The sequence below is a fragment of the Ranitomeya imitator genome, chromosome 6, assembly GCF_032444005.1.
Source record: "Ranitomeya imitator isolate aRanImi1 chromosome 6, aRanImi1.pri, whole genome shotgun sequence".
Taxonomy (NCBI): domain Eukaryota; kingdom Metazoa; phylum Chordata; class Amphibia; order Anura; family Dendrobatidae; genus Ranitomeya; species Ranitomeya imitator.
In genome coordinates, this window is record NC_091287.1 from 257,978,186 (window position 1) to 257,995,192 (window position 17,007).

Genomic DNA, 17,007 nt, shown 5'->3' on the forward strand with positions numbered 1-17,007 from the left:
TTCTGGGCCCCATCCTTGTTTATCAGTTCCCCATCCTAGTATATATATCCACTAACCTGGTAGATATCCCTTATCCTGTGCTCCAACCTGGTATATATGTTCCCCATCATGGTATATATATCCCCTATCCTGGTATATTTGTCCCTTATCCTGGACTTTCCTGGTATATAGTGCTTGTTCTCTATCCTGGTATTTATGTCCCTTATTTTGAGTCCCATTCTGGTACTGTATACATGATCCCCATCTTGATATATTTATCTATATATATATATATATATATATATATATATATATATATATAATATCCGGAGGACAGGGAGCCAAACATAGAATAAAATGTAAAATCTTTATTGATAAATACCAAATATTAAAATTCAAACAATCCATAACACATAAAGGTGAAGACGTAACCAGAAAACATATGAAGGAGAAAAATCCCCTCCCCCCAACAATCCCTCATATATCATAAATAGCCACAAAAAGAAGAGGGCAATGTATAATGCAAGCCTAACAGGAACACCAGGTAGTAATGCCCATGTAAGGGGGATACACTGAGTACTACATATAGTAAATCCCAAGTATCTAGGGGTAAACCAGTGTGCCCGGCAAACAAATGGGACCAAAAAATAGTAAAGGTGACCAGGTGGCTTACCGCAAGAGGGATGAGGAGGGAAGGGTGCAGCCAGAGAGCGACCCCCGACGCACGTTTCGCGGCGCTGCATGCCGCTTTCTCAAGGGGATAAGGAATCATGGTGGATAGGACCTTAAAGTACCCCCCGACCCCGGTCACATGGGTGTAACCGGCCAATGAATGTGGCACAAGCGGCGCATGCGCCCTGCAGCGGCAAGGCCCCCGCATGAAGATCCGGCGTCAGCCAGAGTGCGCAGGCGCCGGAAAAAGTCCCGGAGCAGGCGCACAGGGCAGAAAGACGCCGGTCCCCATGCCGGAACCGGCCGCATACAGCGCGATGCGCACGGCCACTAAAGAGGGAGACACCGCAGATAGCAGAAGAAGGCAGATATAAATACAGCGTAAGGAGTAAGTACATGATAATTAGATGTGAAAGCAATTTACAAAACGCTGTCATATAGCAATATAGAAAATCTGCTGTGCGGTAGTTCTCCACATCCTGGTCCGGTTTACTTGTGGTCAGGTGAATTCATATATGGTCGGGCCGGCAAAAATAAAGTCCATATATTCAAACACTGGTAATGAAGAAAAAGAAAAAAGGAAAATTAAAAACACGGCAGAAATGACAGCTACTCAGACTGACATGGTGGAAAACCCAAGAGAGAAAGAAAACAGGGAACAACAAATACAAACTCGAAAAGGATGTATATAGTCATAGAGTTAGGTTATAAATAAGACGCGAAGCTCAAGGATTCATTTAGGCCTTTGGGGGTCACAGTGTCTAACAAGGCAATCCACTTGGTCTCAATCTGAGCCAAGCGTTTCTTATTGTCACCACCCCTAATGCCCAAGTGAAGCGCATCAATCCCTCTGACAGAAAATAATCTCGCATCACAATTATGATGCAAACGAAAGTGGCGAGGAATCGTCTTGAGATCATTTATAGTGGGCACCGTCCTGGCTGCACCAATGTCTCGCACATGCTCCCGTATGCGAACACGAAGTTCGCGGGTCGTGAGACCAACGTACACTTTAGGGCACGGGCAGGTGGCATAATATATGACAGTAGTGCCACAGGTAATACGCTGTCTTATTTGGAATTCTCTAGACCCATCACTAGACAAAAAGTTTGAGCAGCGCAGGACATTGGTGCAGGCAAGACAGTGCCCACATGCGTAAGAGCCAGGACGAGGGCCATTAGAACCAAAGACATTCATAGGGGCAGGAACATAATGGCTCCTGACCAGAATGTCATTAAGATTTTTACATCTTTTAGGGGTCATGAGAGGGAGATCGCCCAAAGAGGCAACCAGGGATGGCTCAGTTTGGAGGACAGACCAGTGTTTTGTGAGGATGGAGCGCATATTTTCCCACTCATGATTGTAAGTAGAAATGAATCTAATAGGTGCGCTCCCACCCACAGCACGACGTCGTTTATTGGAATGTAATAGATTGCTCCGAGGAGTCTGTCTAGCACGATCATAGCCGGCTTTAATTGATCTGTGGCTGTAACCGCGGGCCATGAACCTTTGCCTAAGGTCATTAGCTTGGTACTCAAACTTAGTCTCAGAAGAACAAATTCGCCGCATCCTGAGGAACTGCCCGACCGGGACGGCCCTGATCGTGGCTGGGTAGTGTGCAGAGGTAGCGTGCAACAACGAATTAACCGACGTAGGTTTCCTGAAGACATCCATCTGGATACGCTGGTCCGAATCGACCTCCAAACGGATGTCCAGGAAATCAACAGTAGCTACGTTGAAATTATAGGTAAGACGTATGTTGCACGAATTATCATTAAGACTCCTCATAAAGTCCCCGAGCTGGTGGACGGATCCCCCCCACAAAAACAGAATGTCGTCAATATAGCGATACCAGCACAGCACATGGGCAGCGAGCGGTGGGCCTCCGTCGCCAAAAATCTCCCTCTCCCAACTGCCAAGGAAGAGGTTGGCGTACGAAGGCGCACACGCCGCGCCCATGGCTGTGCCACGCTTCTGAAGATAGAAGTTGTCTTTGAAGACAAAGAAATTGTGGGTGAGGATATAGTCCACCAGCTCGAGGATAAGCTCATGTAAGGGACCGTCCAGGTCAGAGCCCCCCAGGAAGCAGCGAACAGCATCAAGGCCCTGGCTATGATCTATGCAAGTATACAGGCTCTCGACGTCGGCTGTCACAAAAATGGTACCAGGGTCCAAAAGGATGCTGTCGACCCTAGACAGGACGTCCATAGTGTCTCTAACATATGAAGGAAGAGTTTCCACCAACGGCTTTAAATAATAGTCAATAAATTGACAAATAGGATGACAAATGCCGTCGATCCCGGACACAATGGGACGGCCTGGTGGGTCGAGGGCATCCTTGTGGACTTTAGGTAACAAATAGAAAGTCGGAACCCGAGGGGACCTGATGATCAGTCCATCAAATACCTGCTTCGTAATAGTGTTGGCCTCAAGAGCCCTAATAAGAATATTCTGTAGATCACGAAGAAAGGAGGGTGTGGGATTGGAGGATAGCCTGAGGTAGGTGCCTGTGTCTTTAAGCTGGCGAAATGCCTCCCGCTCGTATTTCACACACGGCCAGACGACCACGTTCCCCCCTTTGTCAGCTGGCTTAAAGACGACATCCCTCAAAGATTGTAATTGATTAACAGCCAAACGCTGTCTATGGGTGAGATTGTCGTAAGTCTGCCGGGATGAGAGCTTCTTAAAATCATCACCAACTAGCCTAGTAAAGATCTCAATAGCCGGGGACAAAGACAAAGGGGGTAACCTGGCAGATCTGGGCCGGGCAGAAGGGGGAAACTTACTTGAGGTAGATGCACACTGTTCCTCAAGCAAATCCTCCAAATCCCGGAGTGTTTCCTTATCGAGGTCACTCATCTCTTCTTCACCCTCTCTTCTGGTGTGGAGCTTCTTGAGGACAAGCTTACGAGCAAATAGATGGAGGTCTTTTAATGCTGCAAAGTAATTGAAAGCATTAGTGGGAGAGAACGTCAGGCCCCTAGAGAGAACATCCAATTGATCCTCCGAAAACACATGTTGTGATAGATTTAGTACCTGTATGCCCCCCTGTGTGCCCATCCGGGCGACCTCTCCTCTCGATGTTTTATTTTTGGTGTATTGTCTTGTGGCCATACGCTTGTTACTAGGCCCAGGGATTGATGCTGCCCCACCTACTGACATATCGGTGGTCTCCTCATCATGGATGGATCTGCCAGAGCGCACGGAGGCAGATCTGGACCTCGAATAGTTACTACCCCTAGACTTAGTGCGGGATCGTCCAGATGAATTCTGCCACCTATACACTCTGGAAAGCTGTCTGTCCATGACGTCTCGCTGGAATTTTTTGGCTTTTGTCGATTGGATGTCGCTAGCCCATTTCTGGAGCTCGACATCGATTTCGTCATTTAATTTCTTTAGGGCATCCCCTGTCATATCCCTCTGTAGGGTAGCTTGCAAGCCATCAATTTCAGATTCGATGGAGACCAATGATTCGTGGTTCGTTTCTTTAAGGAGTATCATAAAACCCTTGGAGCAGGTGTTAGAGAGCTCCTCCCATTTTGTTTTAAAATCCTCATTAACAACTGGGAAGGAAGGAAAGACCTGGACCCGAAGGCCCCTGGGAATCAGATCTTTTTGAATGTATTTATCTAGGAACTCATGGTTCCACCAGATACGTGTTCTTTTGCGTAATAACTCCTTGCCACTTTCGTTTGCATCATAATTGTGATGCGAGATTATTTTCTGTCAGAGGGATTGATGCGCTTCACTTGGGCATTAGGGGTGGTGACAATAAGAAACGTTTGGCTCAGATTGAGACCAAGTGGATTGTCTTGTTAGACACTGTGACCCCCAAAGGCCTAAATGAATCCTTGAGCTTCGCGTCTTATTTATAACCTAACTCTATGACTATATACATCCTTTTCGAGTTTGTATTTGTTGTTCCCTGTTTTCTTTCTCTCTTGGGTTTTCCACCATGTCAGTCTGAGTAGCTGTCATTTCTGCCGTGTTTTTAATTTGTTTTTAATTTTCCTTTTTTCTTTTTCTTCATTACCAGTGTTTGAATATATGGACTTTATTTTTGCCGGCCCGACCATGTATGAATTCACCTGACCACAAGTAAACCGGACCAGGATGTGGAGAACTACCGCACAGCAGATTTTCTATATTGCTATATGACAGCGTTTTGTAAATTGCTTTCACATCTAATTATCATGTACTTACTCCTTACGCTGTATTTATATCTGCCTTCTTCTGCTATCTGCGGTGTCTCCCTCTTTAGTGGCCGTGCGCATCACGCTGTATGCGGCCAGTTCCGGCATGGGGACCGGCGTCTTTCTGCCCTGTGCGCCTGCTCCGGGACTTTTTCCGGCGCCTGCGCACTCTGGCTGACGCCGGATCTTCATGCGGGGGCCTCGCCGCTGCAGGGCGCATGCGCTGCTTGTGCCACATTCATTGGCCGGTTACACCCATGTGACCGGGGTCGGGGGGTACTTTAAGGCCCTATCCACCATGATTCCTTATCCCCTTGAGAAAGCGGCATGCAGCGCCGCGAAACGCGCGTCGGGGGTCGCTCTCTGGCTGCACCCTTCCCTCCTCATCCCTCTTGCGGTAAGCCACCTGGTCACCTTTACTATTTTTTGGTCCCATTTGTTTGCCGGGCACACTGGTTTACCCCTAGATACTTGGGATTTACTATATGTAGTATTCAGTGTATCCCCCTTACATGGGCATTACTACCTGGTGTTCCTGTTAGGCTCGCATTATACATTGCCCTCTTCTTTTTGTGGCTATTTATGATATATGAGGGATTGTTGGGGGGAGGGGATTTTTCTCCTTCATATGTTTTCTGGTTACGTCTTCACCTTTATGTGTTATGGATTGTTTGAATTTTAATATTTGGTATTTATCAATAAAGATTTTACATTTTATTCTATGTTTGGCTCCCTTTTCTTCCGGATATTATATAATTTTGGAGCGGATCTAGTTTGTCTGGGTGCCCCTATAAACTGTCTCTTAGGGTTTTGCTTCCCAGACTGTTGTCATGTTGGTGGGATTATGTATATTATATATATATACAGTGGGGCAAAAAAGTATTTAGTCAGTCAGCAATAGTGCAAGTTCCACCACTTAAAAAGATGAGAGGCGTCTGTAATTTACATCATAGGTAGACCTCAACTATGGGAGACAAACTGAGAAAAAAAAATCCAGAAAATCACATTGTCTGTTTTTTTAACATTTTATTTGCATATTATGGTGGAAAATAAGTATTTGGTCAGAAACAAAATTTCATCTCAATACTTTGTAATATATCCTTTGTTGGCAATGACAGAGGTCAAACGTTTTCTGTAAGTCTTCACAAGGTTGCCACACACTGTTGTTGGTATGTTGGCCCATTCCTCAATGCAGTTCTCCTCTAGAGCAGTGATGTTTTTGGCTTTTCGCTTGGCAACACGGACTTTCAACTCCCTCCAAAGGTTTTCTATAGGGTTGAGATCTGGAGACTGGCTAGGCCACTCCAGGACCTTGAAATGCATCTTACGAAGCCACTCCTTCGTTGCCCTGGCGGTGTGCTTTGGATCATTGTCATGTTGAAAGACCCAGCCACGTTTCATCTTCAATGCCCTTGCTGATGGAAGGAGGTTTGCACTCAAAATCTCACGATACATGGCCCCATTTATTCTTTCATGTACCCGGATCAGTCGTCCTGGCCCCTTTGCAGAGAAACAGCCCCAAAGCATGATGTTTCCACCACCATGCTTTACAGTAGGTATGGTGTTTGATGGATGCAACTCAGTATTCTTTTTCCTCCAAACACGACAAGTTGTGTTTCTACCAAACAGTTCCAGTTTGGTTTCATCAGACCATAGGACTTTCTCCCAAAACTCCTCTGGATCATCCAAATGCTCTCTAGCAAACTTCAGACGCGCTCGGACATGTACTGGCTTAAGCAGTGGGACACGTCTGGCACTGCAGGATCTGAGTCCATGGTGGCGTAGTGTGTTACTTATGGTAGGCCTTGTTACATTGGTCCCAGCTCTCTGCAGTTCATTCACTAAGTCCCCTCGTGTGGTTCTGGGATTTTTGCTCACCGTTCTTGTGATCATTCTGACCCCACGGGGTGGGATTTTGCGTGGAGCCCCAGATCGAGGGAGATTATCAGTGGTCTTGTATGTCTTCCATTTTCTAATTATTGCTCCCACTGTTGATTTCTTCACTCCAAGCTGGTTGGCTATTGCAGATTCAGTCTTCCCAGCCTGGTGCAGGGCTACAATTTTGTTTCTGGTGTCCTTTGACAGCTCTTTGGTCTTCACCATGGTGGAGTTTGGAGTCAGACTGTTTGAGGGTGTGCACAGGTGTCTTTTTATACTGATAACAAGTTTAAACAGGTGCCATTACTACAGGTAATGAGTGGAGGAAAGAGGAGACTCTTAAAGAAGAAGTTACAGGTCTGTGAGAGCCAGAAATCTTGATTGTTTGTTTCTGACCAAATACTTATTTTCCACCATAATATGCAAAAAAAATGATAAAAAAACAGACAATGTGATTTTCTGGATTTTTTTTTTCTCAGTTTGTCTCCCATAGTTGAGGTCTACCTATGATGTAAATTACAGACGCCTCTCATCTTTTTAAGTGGTGGAACTTGCACTATTGCTGACTGACTAAATACTTTTTTGCCCCACTGTATATATATGTATATATATATCCCTTATCCTCAACCTCTTGGTGTATACGGTATATGTTCTCTATTTTGGTATATGGATCCCTTATCCTGGGTCCAATTCTTTTACAGTATATATGTTCCCCATCCTGGTATATATCCCCAATCCTGGTATATGTCCTCCGTGCTGCCGCTGTTCTTTAATATATAGAAATAATTAAAAAAAAAAGATTATACTCACCTCCCAGCCTCTCCCCCGCTGCGCTTTGTCATCTTCTGAAGCCGGCAGCTGACTTCAGGGTACAAACGATGGAAGCCCATGACGTCACTGCCATGTGCCCTCAGACACGTGCGCAACAACATCAGCTGCTGGCTTCTGATTGGCCGGCAGTGTGTATTGCAGTGCACGCGGACCCAAGGACACACATCCTGTTGAAGTTTGTACTGTTTTCTGTGGGCCCCCCACATGCACAAGCTTGGTCGCAGTAGCGACCTCTGCGACCGCTATTGAAACACCCCTGCCATTAGAATAAGCTCACGGACAGATTCTTAGTGAATTCATTTTTCATCCAGCAATGGACCGTGCAAAACAGAGGCTAAATCAGGCAAACAGTGCAAAATTGTTAATGGAACGAAATTAGAAAAAATGTTTTTAGCCAAAGGTACATCCATTTATATAAAAAAAAACATTGTTCTCAAAGGTCAACAAATTAAGTGTGGATAAAAACATGGATTATAGGCAATATTTCACTTCACCAAGCCAGAGAATTAGTTTAGATCAGAACTATCTGCAGTCCATTAAACCCTTAAAGGGAACCTGTCACCCCCAAAATCGAGAGTGAGCTAAGCCCACCGGCATCAGGGGCTTATCTAGAGCAGGGGTCCCCAACTCCAGTCCTCAAGGCCCACCAGCAGGTCATGTTTTCAGGATTTCCTTTGCATTGCACAGGTGATGCAATTATTACCTGGGCAAGACTAAGGAAATCCTGAAAACATGACATGTTGGTGGGCCTTGAGGACTGGAGTTGGGGACCCCTGATCTAGAGCATTCTAATGCTGTAGATAAGCCCCCGTTGTATCCTGAAAGATGAGAAAAAGAGGTTAGATTATACTCACCCAGGGGCGGTCCTGCTGCGGTCCGGTCCAATGGACGTTGAGGTCCGGTCTGGGGCCTCCCATTTTCTTAGGATGACATCCTCTTCTTCTCTTCACGCTGTGGCTCCGTGCAGGCGTACTTTGTCTGCCTCAACAGGGCAGACAAAGTACTCCTGCGCCAGCGCGCAGCATGAAGACAAGAAGAGGACATCATCCTAAGAAGATGGGAGGCCTTGGACCGCACCGCGACGCCCATCAGATCGAACCGCCCGCCCAGGTGAATATAATCTAACCTCTTTTTCGCATCTTTCAGGATACATCAGGGGCTTATCTACAGCATTACAGATTGCTGTAGATAAGCCCCTGATGCCGGTGGGCTTAGCTCACCATTGATTTTGGGGGTGACAGGTTTCCTTTAACCCCAGAGCTTTTTTTGGTTTTGCGTTTTCATTTTTCACTCCTCTCCTTCCCAGAGCCATAACTTTTTTCCGTCAATATGGCTGGGCGAGGGCTTATTTTTTTGGGACGAGTTGTACTTTTGAACAATACCATTGGTTTTACCATGTCGTGTACTAGAAAATGGGAAAAAAATTCCAAGTGTGATGAAATTGCACAAAAGTGCAATCCCACACTTGTTTTTTGTTTGGCTTTTTGGCTAAGTTCACTAAATGCTAAAACTGACCTGCCATTATGAATCTCCAGGTCATTACGAGTTTATAGACACCAAACATGTCTAGTTTCTTTTTTATCTAACTGGTGAAAAAAAAATGCAAACGTTGCAAAAAAAAAAAAAAAATTGTGCAATTTTCCCATAGCGTCTCCATTTTTCGTGATCTGGAGTTGAGTGAGGGCTTATTTTTTGTGTGCTGGGCTGACGTTTTTAATGATACCATATTGGTGCAGATGCGATCTTTTAATCGCCCGTTATTGCATTTTGATGCAATGTCGCGGCGACCAAAAAACAGAATTCTGGCATTTTTACTTTTTTTATCACTACGCTGTTTAGCAATCAGGTTAATTATTTTTTTTTATTGATAGATCGGGCGATTCTGAACGCGGCGATACCAAATAAGTTTAGGTTTGATCTTTTATTTTTTTTGAATGGGGCGAAAGGGGGGTATTTGAACCTTTATTTTTTTTTTTTTTAAAACTTTTCCTTTTTTTTTTTTTTACTTTTGGCATGCTTCAAGAGCCTCCATGAGAGGCTAGAAGTTGCCACAACTTGATCGGCTCTACTACATGGAGCCGATGTTCAGATCGCCTCTATATAGCAGAATTACAGACTTGCTATGAGCGCCGAACACAGAGTTTGACAGCAGCATTTAACTAGTTAATAGGTGCGGGTGGATCGTGATTCCACCTTCACCTATTGCGGCACATGTCAGCTGTTCAAAATATCTGACATGTCCCGGCTTTGAGCCCGCCGGAGCCCATATCAAAGTGGAGGATACTGCCATCGGACATACTATTCTGTCCGATGGCAGTTGGCGGTTAATGAGTCTGTCAGTAGGATCAACCCTCCTAAGCCATCTATATAGGCATGTAGGTAATAGAAAGTTAAATAAAATGATACATGATACCTTGGATCCGATACCTTATGCCAGAGAAATCCATGTAAATGAGCTGTTCAGAACTATAGGCAGGACATACAGCTCCCTGAGAATATGTCTACAGAGCTTATTTTAAATGAACCATGTGTGAGGCCGGTTTCACACGTCAGTGGCTCCGGTACGTGAGGTGACAGTTTGCTCACGTACCGGAGACACTGACTCACGTAGACACATTGAAATCAAATTATGTTTAATGGGGTGCAAAACATTTGTTGTCTAAATTAATAAAATTATAAGCAAAGGCTGTGTCTTTCTCCGTGACTCTACAGATATAACATGATGGATTACTTGTTACTTTTACGTTTATCAGTTTGAGTCGCCTGCATTCTTAAGAGGTGGGCAACTCTTTTATCAACGGTGGATGGCAGCTATGTCCTGTCTTCTGTGTCCTCTTGTGTAAAATGTAGGAGCCACAGTATGAGCCCATGTTTTTTTCAGGTGGGTCTGCATTGAAAACTGCTTAAGGGCAGTCTCACACGTCCAGATATTTCCGGTACCGGAAAAATCGGTACCGGAATTATCCGTGTCCGTGTGCCGGTGCTTTTCTGTGGCACATCAGTGTGGCACACGTGCGGCACACGTGTGCCGCCCGTGTGCCCACTGGGTACCACACGCACCATGCCGAAGACAGCGCTAAAGTTTAGCGCTGTCCCCGGCATCGTGCTGAAGCCCCATTCATATCTTCCCTGCAGCAGCGTTTGCTGTAGAGAAGATATGAATATTAGTGTGTAAAATCAATATCCAGGTCCCCACCCCCTGTGCGCCCCCACCGCTGTGATTAAAATACTCACCTAGCTTCCGGATACCTCGCAGCACCCTGTCCTGGCCGCACCTTGTACTGTATGAGCAGTCATGTGGGGCCGCTCATTTACAGTAATGAATATGCGGCTCCACCCCTTTGGGAGGTGGAGCCGCATATTCATGATTGTAATCGGCGGCCCCACGTGACCGCATACAGGAGAAGATGCGCCCAGGAGAGGAAGCAGCGCCGGTGAGGGAGCGAGCCAGGTGAGTATTTTCAGAACAGCGGGGGGGGGGGCACAAGGAAGGGGGGGCGCACAGGGGGTGGGAGGGCGGCTAGGCACATAGATCTTTATTTTAAACACACTTATTCATATCTTCTCTACAGCAAACGTTGCTGCAGGGAAGATATGAATCACGGCCTCAGCACCAGTGGGGGGGACAGCGCTTAAAGGGACACTGTCACCTGAATTTGGAGGGAACAATCTTCAGCCATAGGGGTGGGGTTTTTGGGTGTTTGATTCACCCTTTCCTTACCCGCTGGCTGCATGCTGGCTGCAATATTGGATTGAAGTTCATTCTCTGTCCTCCATAGTGCATGCCTGCACAAGGCAATCTTGCCTGAAGCAGGCATGTACTATGGAGGACAGAGAATGAACTTCAATCCAATATTGCAGCCAGCATGCAGCCAGCGGGTAAGGAAAGGGTGAATCAAACACCCGAAAACCCCGCCTCCATGGCTAAAGATTGTTCCCTCCAAATTCAGGTGACAGTGTCCCTTTAAAGGGAACCTGTCACCCCGTTTTTTGAGATTGAGCTATAAATACTGTTAAATAGGGCCTGCGCTGTGTGTTCCTATAGTGTATGTAGTGTACCCCGATTCCCCATGTATGCTGAGAAATAACTTACCAAAGTCGCCGTTTTCGCCTGTCAATCAGGCTGGTCAGGTCGGGAGGGCGTGGTGACATCGCTGGTTCTTCCTCAGCTTTACGTTGGTGGCGTAGTGGCGTAGTGGTGAAGACACAGCGCGCGATCTGCGCTGTCATCCCTTTCGTCGGTGGGGGCGGCCATCTTCCTGGGGCCGCGCGTGCGCAGATCGAGTGCTCTGCTGCACAGGGCTTCAGGAAAATGGCCGCGGGATGCCGCGCGTGCGCATTAGAGATCGCGGCGGCCATTTTCCCAAAGCCGAGATGCAAACTCGGCTTTGGGAAAATGGCCGCCGCGATCTCTAATGCGCACGCGCGGCATCCCGCGGCCATTTTCCTGAAGCCCCGTGCAGCAGAGCACTCGATCTGCGCACGCGCGGCCCCAGGAAGATGGCCGCCCCCACCGACGAAAGGGATGACAGCGCAGATCGCGCGCTGTGTCTTCACCACTACGCCACTACGCCACCAACGTAAAGCTGAGGAAGAACCAGCGATGTCACCACGCCCTCCCGACCTGACCAGCCTGATTGACAGGCGAAAACGGCGACTTTGGTAAGTTATTTCTCAGCATACATGGGGAATCGGGGTACACTACATACACTATAGGAACACACAGCGCAGGCCCTATTTAACAGTATTTATAGCTCAATCTCAAAAAACGGGGGTGACAGGTTCCCTTTAATGTAGCGCTGTCTCCTGCACGGCACACGGACTGCACACGGACAACGTCCGTGTGCGGTACGTGCTTTACACGGACCCATTGACTTTAATGGGTCCGTGTAATACGTGCGCTCCCACGAACACTGACATGTCTCTGTGTTTGGCACACGGAGACACGGTCCGCAAAAAATCAATGACATCTGAACAGATGCATTGATTTTTATGTGTCTACGTATGTCAGTGGCTCCGGTACGTGAGGAAACTGTCACCTCCCGTACCGGAGCCACTGACGTGTGAAACCGGCCTAAAAAAGTGCTTTCAAAATGGTCACAAAAATGGACATTTGCTTTTCTATATAAAAATGACTATTGATCATATGTTCACTGTTTTGCTGGTCTTTTAAGTGCTTTAGGTTTCCAGAGAAACCTGAAGTATAAAAGAAAGGTTAAAAAAAAGTGATCTGACCATTCTTCAGGTATTTATTGCTCGGTGCAAGGGCATCTTTGATTGTTTTCTCAGCTTCTTGCTTCATTGTTGTATGAGGTTGAAACATTTTTGCCAGTGTGAAAAAGACTTAAAAAAAACAGCTGGTGGTGAAAAAAGTGCTTAGGAAACATCCAAAAAAACGCTTCAGGAAAAAAAAAGTTGCCTGCTTGAAAAACCATCGTGTGCACATTCCCTCTGAGGGCTGGATTGCTTTATATTCCTGATATGTTGCTGATTTGGTGAGCAAAGTAATTCTTGAATTTGTAGCGCAGTCAGGGCTAGGTAGAATGTTTTGCTCACCAAGTTTATTCATGCATGATAATCTGTTAAAAATTTGCAGCTGTCATTATGGATCCACCTCTTGTCACCGACAACACTTTCTGCCTGCTGTGAACTAGATTAAATCCAACGGAAAGCTCAGCTAAATAAACAAATGTAAAAAAGGCAACAAAAGTAGATATGGAATAAGCCAATAGGCTTGGTTTTGTTGGGATGCAAAATGCACTAAATTTATCAGTAGAGTATGCAGCTTTTTGGGTGGAATAAACTGTTGTATAGTATACTAAGCAAGAGGTGGTATAAAAACATGACAAAATATCTAGCAATGAAAGTGTACCAAAGTGGATCCAAGCAGACTAAGTAATAAAGACTCGTATTTCTCCCTCTTGCTGCACCCATTTCTGACTTCGATTTGACAAACTGTCAAAAACTGCAGTGGTGAAAACCTGGGGGATGAATGTTATCATTTCCTCCTAAGAAGAGTCACAAAATTAGATGCCGGATGTATTTGAGTAAAAATGGTGATACTTTTTGCTTTTTTGTGACCTCTCGTCATTTTTAAAAAAAATATGCGGGGATAGTAAAATGGGCAGTTGCGGACATTCCATTGGTGCAACCTGTATAGCCAGACAGAGGCCTAAGAGGTAAGGGGGGCCACATCCACCTCTAAAGCAAAGGGCCCATTTACTGTTCTTGCACAGGGGCCCTCTTCTGTCTGTGTCCATTCCTGAAAATGAAGCATGGTCAAGTGCCACCCAACAAATTTACTGTAAGACAGTACACACCAGAAACTGACATAACTGAAGCCTACACCAGCTCCTAGCAGTGTGCCAAAAATGTTAGGAGGCTTGGTCAGTGGCTGTCGACTTCTTTTCGCATTACATTATTGGCTTCCATTGAAAAGCTCCCTGTGGTTGGAAGCCTATGATGCCTATACAGCAGCATCCAGGGGGGAGGAAGAATTGTGGCAACCACAAAAGTTGTGGGCAATTCGAATATTGATGCATTATATATCTATATATTGTACTGCCATTATACACATTCTCCTTGCAGTGGGACACCCCACATTACCCTGAGTAATCTTGTGCCATATATTAAATATGTGATATTTGTTAAAAGTACTAATATTGAATAAGGTGGATTTTGAACCTAACGTCGTTTTTTTGCACGATGGCACTTTCTGCTTGTGATTTGCACATGTTCCCCTGCAGTTCCATTTTATGTCCTTTCTAATAAAGTTTTTGTACATTTACCTATTGGATCATAGTGTCGCATATTTGTGGTTGCCAAAATACTTCCTCCCCCCCGTGATTTGCTTTTGGCGATTGATCTTGACGATGTCCATATTTGATAGCACATACCCTTGAAGGATTGGACCTATGATAGTATTATGAATATGATGCTGCTATATACCATTTTCTTTCTACTATATAGCAGCATGCATGACCTACAGGGTCCCATCAGAAGAAAACATATACCTCAGCCAATCAGCGACGCGGGATTACAGACAGACAAACAGACGGAAGTGGACCTTAGACGATTATATAGATAATCTTTATACACATACACACAGAGCATATAAAATAAGTATTGAACACGTCACCAATTTTCTAAGAAACTATATTTCTAAAGGTGTTATTAACATGAAATTCTCAACAGCTGTCAGTAACAACCCATCCAATCCACACAGGCAAAGAAATCATATCATAGATGTTCATAAATTAAGTTATGTGTAATAATGAGAAATGACCCAGGGATAAAGTTTTGAACATGCCTACTGAAATGTAATTAATACGTCGTACAAAAGCCTTTGTTAATGATGACAGCTTCCATACGCCTCCTGTATGGAGAGACTAGTTGCATGCATTTCTCAGGTGATTTGGGCCCATTTTTCCACACAATCACTCTTCAAACCCTGAAGGCCCAGTGGGCTCCTTCTATGAACTTTGAGCTTTCATTCCTTCCATACATTTTTTATTGGATTCGGGTCAGCTGATTTGCTTGGCCATTCTAGCAGCTTTATTTTCTTTCTCTGAAACCAATTGAGAGTTTCCTTGACTGTGTGTTTGGGATCATTGTGTTGCTGAAATGTCCACCTTCGTTTCATCCTCCTCATCCTTGACGTTTGCCATATGCTGAAAAACAACCACGCACCATGATGTTCCTACCTCCAACTTCACTTTTCATATGGTGCCCACAGCATTTCCGCAACTCCCTGCCGCGGGTAAAACGCATGCAGAATTCGCATGCATTTTCCCACAAAACACAAGTGTTTTGCAAGCGTTTTTAGCTTGCAGAATGCTTGCGCTTTTCCAAGCGATTTGAAGCATCGCTTGGAAAAGTGATTGACAGGTTGGTCACACTTGTCAAGCATAGTGCTTGACAAGTGTGACCAACTTTTTACTATTGATGCTGCCTATGCAGCATCAATAGTAAAAGAATGTTAAAAAAAAAAAAATTAAAAATATGGTTATTCTCACCTTCAGACGGCCCCCAATCTCCTCAGCTGCGCTCTCGGTACATCCCGTTTCCAAGAGATGCTTTTGCACGAAGGACCTTTGTGACGTCACGGTCGTGTGACTGCGACATCATCTCAGGTGATTCGCACACTGCATCCCTGGGAACGGAAGCCGCCGTGTGCACCGCTAAGAGCCGGGAGGACTCCGGGGGCCATCAGAAGGTAAGTATATCCATATTTTTTATTGTAATTCTTTTTTTTACATGAATATGGATCCCAGGGCCTGAAGAAGAGTCTCCTCTCCTCCAAATCCTGGGTACCATCCGCACATGAAGCTCTCACTTTACGCATGGTGGGCATAGCCACATGTATAAAGTGAGCATTTCAATGCAATCCTATGGCAGCGTAATCGGCGCGATTCCGCAGAAATAATGAACATGCTGCGGATTTTACCGCTATGCGATTCCGCAGTGGGAAAATCTGCAGCATGGGCACAGCAACTGCGAAATCCCATAGGATTGCATGGGAATGCGGTTTTTAAGCGTTTTTTAAGCGTTTCCGCTGCGGCAAAAACGCGGCAGAAACGCATACAAAACACAACGTGGGCACACAGATTAAACATGGTGTGTATCATGTCATCCATGATGTTTTCAATACTTATTTCACTGTGTATATATCTATTTTTATGTATTTATTGTTTTAATTTGTAAATTTATCTTTCTTAGGTGGGAGGTGATCAGCGCTAATTCAGAATGCAAACCTCGTCTCAGCCAGTGCATTGCAGAATCCTGGTCAAGCTACACCATATTTCTTCAGGAATTATCTCATTTTAAACAGCAAAATCCAGGCAAGGTATAAACATTATCCATTTACACCGCTTTCTGTTCTCAAAAGAAATTTCTGCAGTCACTGTATGTTGCTGAAATGTGCCAGTGTGCAATGTGCATACTGAAAGGATTCCCCCTCTACTTCCAGCATGAACGGGCAGTCATATGACCATAATTATGCAATTTGAATACTTGTAGTCATGTGCTGACTAGATTGTCATCTGCTTCCCTCAATAGAACAAAGCACATTGTAACTGTTCATCAATCCACAGTCACATAGAGTGACTGCAGAAATTTTTTTTATGCCGGGGTCACACGAGCATATAACATGGCTATGTTTTATCGGATCGCTTTCGGCCCAGTGTTATACTATGGAGCAGTGCAGATCAGCGATTATTTTCTCATGCCGATTTGGCATGAGAGAACGATCTCTGCTGCGATTGGCAGCGAGACTCGGCTCACATTTAGGCCGGTTTCACACGTCAGTAGCTCCGGTACATGAGGTGACAATTTCCTCACGTACCGGAGACACTGACTCACGTAGACACATTGAAATCAATGTGTCTCTGCACATGCCAGCGTGTTTTCACGGACCGTGTGTCCGTGTGCAAAACACGGAGACATGTCAGTGTTC

The 17,007-nt window shown here is 45.3% G+C and overlaps 1 protein-coding gene across 2 annotated transcripts in view; it reads left to right on the top strand.

The window, feature by feature from the left end:
• The window catches only part of RETREG1 (reticulophagy regulator 1), a 157,974-nt gene that overhangs the window by 117,462 nt on the left and 23,505 nt on the right, over positions 1 to 17,007 (top strand). For both annotated transcript variants that reach the window (XM_069730592.1, XM_069730593.1), the window contains one exon: positions 16,272 to 16,398. In XM_069730592.1, coding sequence (XP_069586693.1) covers positions 16,272 to 16,398 — 127 coding nt within the window. The remainder of the gene's footprint in view (positions 1 to 16,271; positions 16,399 to 17,007) is intronic.